General features: G+C 40.3%; 1 protein-coding gene across 1 annotated transcript; it reads right to left on the minus strand.

Moving 5' to 3' along the window:
• Positions 1 to 558: 558 nt before the first annotated feature.
• LOC148008037 (uncharacterized) lies at positions 559 to 4,129 on the minus strand. The gene is made up of 3 exons (XM_087674516.1): positions 3,769 to 4,129; positions 3,524 to 3,666; positions 559 to 650 (listed from the first exon to the last, which is right to left on the minus strand). Exons 1-3 carry the CDS (start codon positions 4,107 to 4,109, stop codon positions 583 to 585), a joined length of 552 nt encoding a protein of 183 aa, XP_087530642.1. The 5' UTR covers positions 4,110 to 4,129; the 3' UTR covers positions 559 to 582.
• Positions 4,130 to 7,667: the final 3,538 nt, after the last annotated feature.

Below are 7,667 nucleotides of genomic sequence, written 5' to 3' on the forward strand. Positions count from 1 at the left end.
GAGACACTCGAGAATGGAAGCATATCTTGACCGAGGAGTTTATTTCCACATCGGGCATACCTCTTTGCAAGGGCTTAAGAGACAAAAACGCCCTGAATAGGGTTCATGTTGGTGCACAGATCGGACACTGTACACATGCATAGTGAATGCCGAAAGTTTCCCCAAGAACAAAGAACTCTACAAACCTTCATAATTTCAAGTATAAAGCAAAAGTAAATTTGCCCGACATGAGACAAAAGAGACAAATTGGGTGCAATTTTCCCCCATGCCTTTTGTGAGCACTTCATAAAGCATGTATTTATAGATTTATTTATCTTCAAGCTCAAAAATAGTTCACTTTATAGATAGCATGCTTTTGCTTTCTTTTTGTTTGCGTTTGCCCAAATATAAAGTAAGGCGTTTAGGCGTCCAAAAGTCGGACTGTGTCCAAATACAATATCAAATAATAAAATAATTAACCGAACGCCTATACATATATAAGATAATAAATGTTTTGTCAAACATTAAATAAGCGCGCTTAAATAAATATTGGTGCCACGCCTTTAGTGATAAGGCACGCACCCATCAAAAATAGTAATTCTTCTAGGTATTTAGATTCACGCAATCACCCGGTGCTACCCAACGCCACCGCCGCTTGCTCTGCACATCAACTAAAGCATTCACAATTGTTAGAAAATAATTAAATAAAACCCAACAAAAGTGAATGCCTAGCAGTCTTCAACTACAAAATAATTAAATAGGTTGAAACTCTGTCCTAACCTTAATTTAATTCAAGTATGTATTTTACGAAATTGCCCACTGTGGAATCAACCATGTGCACATTAAATTAATATACGTCCGAAAATGACAAGCGTTCCCATCAACTTCTCGCACAAGGAATCCTCCTTGTGTACGAGTCCTGACAAATAAATAATTTTATAAAATCTACCGAAAAACCTCATGGAATCCACCGTAAAATATGCCTCCTAGCATCACATGTGATGGATCTCCTTCTATCCACATCCAAATAGGCGAAGATGTGCATAATCAAATAGTGTAGATCATGATGGTTGCCTCGTCAAGATTCAAGAGATAACTCATACGTATGGACTAAGCTCGCATCATCTGATGGCACTGCAAAGACAAGATGGACCTGTGGTCATATAGACCAGTCAAACACACCCTCTAGCATTAAAAACAATACTGTTTGTGATGGCTCACCAATGACAGTAAAGATCTGAGTCCTTCATGGTCCCCGATTTTGATTGCCACCACCCTACCCCACCCGTTGGGGGTTACTTGATTAAGAGGTCTTACCTTCGATCAATACTCATTGTCAATAGTATTAGCAATACCTATTTTCCTTTGGCGCATTCTATCACCTGATTTGAGAGTAAACTTTCCCTTGTGATTCACTTGATTCGTTTTGGTTTTGATTTTAAGTTTGAGTTTGAGTTTGAGTTTGATTTTGATTCTTGACTTTTCCTTACTGCCCCTTCCAAGAAGTGGTAACAAGAGCCCCCTCTAAAGAGTAAGTGGTCATGCAATGAATTTTGTCAAACAAATGAGCGTAACTAAATCGCTAACATTCAAATTCATAGAATGTAGCCATGGTGGAATGTGAAATCACTTGTTGAACAAAGTGAAAATATTTCTTTGGAAGCTTGTTCAAGAACAACGTGACTTCGTCGTTAAGGACTTAGAAGCCCCTATAGTGGAGAATTCAATGCATAATCGCCGATATTCAACCAAATTGAAGGTCATTCCACTTTATGATCTTGAATTCTTGCACTCATGGTCAAGATTTATACAACGGGTCTTATCCCAAACCACATAGCAATCAATCAAGTGTTCCCATGGCCCTGATGCAAGGCCACAATGCTGTAGCTGTGAAGGAAACTCTGGGAGTAATCCCAGCATCAACTTAATGATGGTTGATGTGCTTCTAGCTTTTCAAGAACAAACAACCTCGTATGGAACAAGGTGAGGATCTTGTTGGGGTTCCAATCCCTTTACAATGTTCCACAAGTTCTATGAATCTAAAACATGACTCATTAGGTTTGACTAAGTGGTGTGGTTAGACCCACAGAAACGAGTCTTATCCGTGAATGCATGCTTGGCTAACGAGGAAAAAGAACTATGAAGTGTCAAATAAGAGGGATAGAAGGAATAGAAAGGAGGTCAAAATGGCCAAAAGTTGCCCCTAGAGAAGGCACCCCACCTCTATAGCCCTACCCAACTGTAGGCTGAGACATTGGAACATAATCAGTAGGTCCACCAGGTATAGCCATTTGGGCGCACTACAACACTTGCGAAAGCTTAGGAGGTGTCCATGCAAAAAAACCCAATGTGTGTGAGATGAGGGTTCAGCCTCCCCCAACGGTGCATCTATACCACTCAGAAAAGTAGAGGTCCTAAAGGCTATGCCTATGTTTGAAGAAAACCCCAATATGATATGAGATGTCACTGATGGTGTGTGTGAAATAAAAAGGTGAAGAGTGTGAATGGAGAAGCCATGGAAGAAGTGGGTGGATTGGGTGGGAATTCTAATTGAGGTGATGATGTTGTGGATTTGCATTCATTAAATTGATCTTCTGAATTCGATCTTTGAGATTAAAATGTGGATGAAGATGGAAAAGAAGAATGAGATGTTTCATCAGCTTCATGCAGACCACTGTCCACAAAATCCAATGATGATCACCAGCAATTTGATGGGACACATCTACCCTTGTTCTGCCTATGGAGGAGCTTTGCAGTGTCAAATGCAAGTTTTGCATGGCCTGCACTGCACAGTGCTGTATTATTAAGTTTAGGTCCTTATAGAGTCTATGGCATGATTTCAAAAGTTCCTTGCATGCCTTTCAAATGTAAACAAGAGGAAGCAAACAATGCATATTCCCTTCAACTGGGATATGTGTCCATAATATATTTTCGCTTCAACTGAGGGGATTGTCAGTCACCCTTCAATAGTTGAGGTTTGCATTTGATCGACTCATTAAGGGGCAGATACATTACTGAATAAAGCACTTTATCAAGATTCCATTGATTAAAGCACATTGTCTCACACATTATCAGTTGTAGAAGCAGATGATTGATGTGACAAATGGCCATAACAACGGGACCTATTAGCTAACTGTCAGGAGCCACCAAAGAAGATATTCACGTTCAAGTTTCAATTGCACAATTTTCACCCTCAAAACATGACGTATATAAAATAACACATTCTGCTCCATAACTGTCTTGTATATTCCATGGCCCCTTTACAGTTGACGACACAGACATGTATCCTTGCTTAGTTTATACATGCTGCCAAAACTCTACAGGTTTCCTAAATGATTTAAAAAGCTCAACATAAACCAAGAGGCTATTGCATCTTTACAAGTACATAATGGCGGTTGAACAACAAATATCGCTGCCATGAAAATATATATGGTTAATGATCACTAATCACAGTACCAAACTGTGAAACAGTTAAAAGTACCAGTTTGCTTGTTTCACAGCGGCAGAGGGATATGTCATATTTCAAAAGATAGCAAGTGCACACCTAGTCTCCCGACATACGCCGTCTCCAATAATTGAGCTAGAGGCTCAATTGCCTGTGCTAAAACAGCAGGAAGAGCAAGGGTGGCGATTTCAGCAGCAAGGCCATCAATAAACAACGATCTGCTGGTACGCACGACCGCATCACTGGACGCCCCGTCATGAAAAGCAACGGACAATCACTATCAGGGTGGCATGTCACGGCTGGGAATGTTGCTGATAACATGAAGGCAAACTCCTGAGCCTTACCGACATCGACATGAGAAAGAATCTCCATATCCGGCGTCAGCTATCAGAGAATCAGTGCCTCCCTCGGCTTTGACGGCAATCCTGGCTGCTGGTGACAAATGACTGCCGGTGCGATGAGGAGCGAATGAGTGAGGTTTGCCGTTTGCGGCCTGCGAGCACAATTTCGCCTGGCGACGCGAACCGCTGAGGTGAATGTGATGCCGCCGCCATGCCGGAGAGGTGGATGGAGAAGGAGGAGATGTTGCGGAGCTTGTACGGATTTGAGGATTGCAAGGCGGAGCAATGGCGGACGCCATCAAAGAGAGGCGGTTGCGAGGCGAGGCTTCGGTAAAGCCATTCATGTTGTATAACGACTCCGAGAGGTGCTTCAGAAAACGACATTTTATTTTACCGTCCTCATAAAGGCCGGAATTTCAAACTACCTTGTTAGAACCTTTAAAAATTTAAGGATGTATTTTTAAAGTATGTTAAGAAGTTTTCACGCCTTTTTTAAAATATTGAGATTATATTAATATAGAAAAATGCACATCAGTCATTCAGGGATCTCTTTTAATCTTTGCTAAATAACCCTGGTCGAGGTTTTTAGATGTTCTCATTACAACACCCTAAGTAGGTCTATAGGCATGTGGAAGGAGAGAGAGTGACATACAATCTCGCAGCCCTGTGGACAAGTCCACAATATGATGGGACCCTTGCGTAGAAGGAGGGAGAAGGACACACTCGGGCATAGCTATTAGAGAGTAAATGTGCGTGCAAGGAGAGAGAAGTATCCTACAGCGAATCAACTACTGCCACTCAACGTCGACCACAACAAGCTCACCAAGTACCTCTATTTCACGAGGCGTTTGGTGAACTCCCACTTTGCACAAAAGCAAAGTTTGGTCATCCTAGTCACGTGCCTAAAACTTGGACTTTGACAACTAATGCAAATCGATTTGACTTGTGTGTGGCTTGGGTCTTAGTCGACACAACATAGCTTTTCAATAAACCTTCTTCGGTGCTTTAAAGACTCCTCTAAATATAAAGTCTTTTTCCTTAGACCTTTACAAGCTTTCAAAACCTCCTCTTTACAAGCCTCCAAATCGAGACGAGTGAACCTAGAAATTCTACCAAAAACAATGGCATTCCTCTACTTTCGTAGGCTTCTAATTACAATAACCCTAACTATATTGCAAATTTTTAGAGAGCCTTCATTAAGGAGGCGATCTACACCAAATAAAACGCTCGTCATGTTGAATCCTACATGAAAGCCTAATGCCTCGATCTATTCTCCTATTGTTCTCCAAAATTTCTTAGCCTCTTTGCAATCCCATTCCATGTGAGAAACAAATTCAACTTCTCTCTGGTATATAAGGCAGCGTAAGGAAATCTTCATGAATTTATGAATCTCTCTCTCATGGAGAATTTTTTGTTAAAACCTTTTGCAGCATCAAATTAAGACTTCCAAAGGATGTAGTCCATCGTACCCTTCTAAGTCTTGTCTTCCAAGTTCTCAACTTGGTTCTATGAAACCTCCTCTTCCAATATTAGCTTTAAATGGGTTCTATCAAAGGCAACACATGATAGAAGGCTCAACAGGTGGAATGATCTCTATAATGCTAGAGCCCTTAATGGGTGGAGCCTAGATGGCATCAACAAATGATACAAGCTTAGTGACAAGGAAACCGAGTGGTCACAACTCATTAGGCAAAAGAAAAAAGACACCTACCCTCTCTCTCTCTCTCTCTCTCTCTCTCTCTCTCTCTCTCTCTCTCTCTCTCTCTCTCTCTCTCTCTCTCTCTCTCTCTCTCTCTCTCTCTCTCTGATCATGCCAATGCGTCAGCATGCTCACATACTATCAAATGTAAGTATGCATTTGCATTGCACTCCCCCAAGCTACCCACTTCAAAAATTTGTAAAAAACATTATAACATTCTATATGTGTATGTGTGTCTAGATACTTCTATTCTCACTATTGATAGTCTATCTCATGGAAGAATTATTCTCTCTATTTATGCACAAACACATAGAGACTCTCCTAACCACTCAAATTTCAAGAGATTGTGAAATAAAATAGTAGGAGCACAATAGATAGAGGCCTTTCCACATGCCCTTCTCAAAACACATTATAGACTTAAAATGAAATGTTTAAGGTCATGCACCTTTGGCTGCACATCCACACTCTCCTTCAATACGCTACACATATTGCACATGCCATATGCAAATGCAAGTATCTCCCTCACACATAGAATTCACACATGTTATGTGGGCACTTGCATGAGAAACACAATGTGAACATTACCATGCCAATTACTTCCTATAGCAATAAATTTCTAGTGCATTCATTTAAATTACTTGGTGTGGTGATACAACCACCATGCCCCCCCCCCCCCCCCCTCTTGCACATGCATTTCAATTGTTGTGAGCATTAAGAAAGTTGCAAATGAAACTTTTTGTATAAAGTAAGCGTGAACAAAAGATAAAATGGCTTACTAAGGTTTATGTTCCAATTGCATCCTTGTTTTGCTAGGGAAGTTAGTTGACACCTAATCCACGTGTTGATCCATACAAAATATGCAGTGTGCTAATCCAGTTTTAGATGTAGCTATGAGTTGCATTAATGTGGCAAATGGATCTAACCACTTGCATTGACATGGCAATTCTTGCAAGTACTTTATCAAAACAAAGCTAAATACACATTCATATTCATAACTTAAATGCTTTCGTAATATAATATAATGTGAATGAGAAAGCCTTTATTCATGGATAACCATAGGGAAATACTTGTTACATTAATTTTTCCATGGTATGTTATACATCATTTTGCAATGATGAGATAGACAATTAGTAGTTAGAGGCTCAATCCCATAAGGGTGGTTTTGCTTGGATGTAGTTGTAAATTGTGGTCATTGGTTGGATACAGACTCAAAGTAAAGCACCAGGGTTGTAGATGCCCTCGCTAGTTTCTTTCTTGAGATAAGCATCTAAAGCACAATCAAGAGACTCTAGTCGACTCATCTTGAAGACTCTTGATGGAACTTGTATTCATGGTCTTAATGCCTAAGGACATCTCACAACCATGATCACCATTGGGCAAGTCTCTCCTCTTCTCCTTGGCACGACTTTCTCCCTGATCTCAAAGGTGGTGTTCCTCCTCATCAAGTTTCCAATAGTAGGTTGGCTTGTGAGCATATGAGAGGAGCAAGAGGTTCTCTCCATTGCTTGAGTGGGATAGAGAATAATCATGAAGCCTACTTCATAAAGCCTTGCCACACATTAGACATTGTGTTTCCTCTACTCACCAATTTGTTGCAAACCTAACAAATGTAAGGCTAACTTTTTGGAAAGTTTTCTAAATCAATATGATAGTATTTTGATCAACAGCAAAAGTAGATGAATATCATGCAAATTGTCAAAGTACAAAGAAGAAGACCATTGGATCTAGTTTTGTGGCATCAAACTAAGATAGCTACAAGCATGATAATCCATTGATGATAAGGCTCTATGCATGCAACAACACTTTGTCGATATTAATCCTGATGATCGTTGTAGCAGTACATTAACAATGGACATATTGGTGTTGAGAAACAATAGATGGATACTCACAAAGTTTTTGGGCATCAACTCGAGGAGAGCATCACATTTTATAGAGGCATCATCAAACTTCATCAATGACCACCTTTACCAAAACATTCTTGAATGCTCTAGAAGGGTTGCAGCCATTGAGAAGGTGGCTTTGCCAATTGAGGTGTTGAGGATGAACTCAACCCTATGCACCATTAGGCACATTATCACTCATATGAGCATCTACCATATCCAAACACCAATATCTCCATGCCATAAATCAATAAGTTGGTCCCCCCCCCACACACATAGATAGAGCCAGTGCACAGTGTGCTCATGAAAAATTTTGATTTAAA

The sequence above is a fragment of the Lygodium microphyllum genome, unplaced genomic scaffold (assembly GCF_053477565.2).
Source record: "Lygodium microphyllum isolate KBCC unplaced genomic scaffold, Lygodium_microphyllum_v1.1.10 scaffold_513, whole genome shotgun sequence".
Classification (NCBI taxonomy): Eukaryota; Viridiplantae; Streptophyta; class Polypodiopsida; order Schizaeales; family Lygodiaceae; genus Lygodium; species Lygodium microphyllum.

Bases quoted from the DNA above. Each gene is read 5' to 3' on its own strand.
- LOC148008037 (XM_087674516.1), bottom strand. From the start codon at position 4,109: ATGAATGGCTTTACCGAAGCCTCGCCTCGCAACCGCCTCTCTTTGATG. The intron at 3,667-3,768 runs GTAAGGCTCAGG...CGGGGCGTCCAG, and splicing joins TCTTTCTCATGTCGATGTCG to TGATGCGGTCGTGCGTACCA. The intron at 651-3,523 runs GTGTGCACTTGC...TGAATGCTTTAG, and splicing joins GGCGTATGTCGGGAGACTAG to TTGATGTGCAGAGCAAGCGG.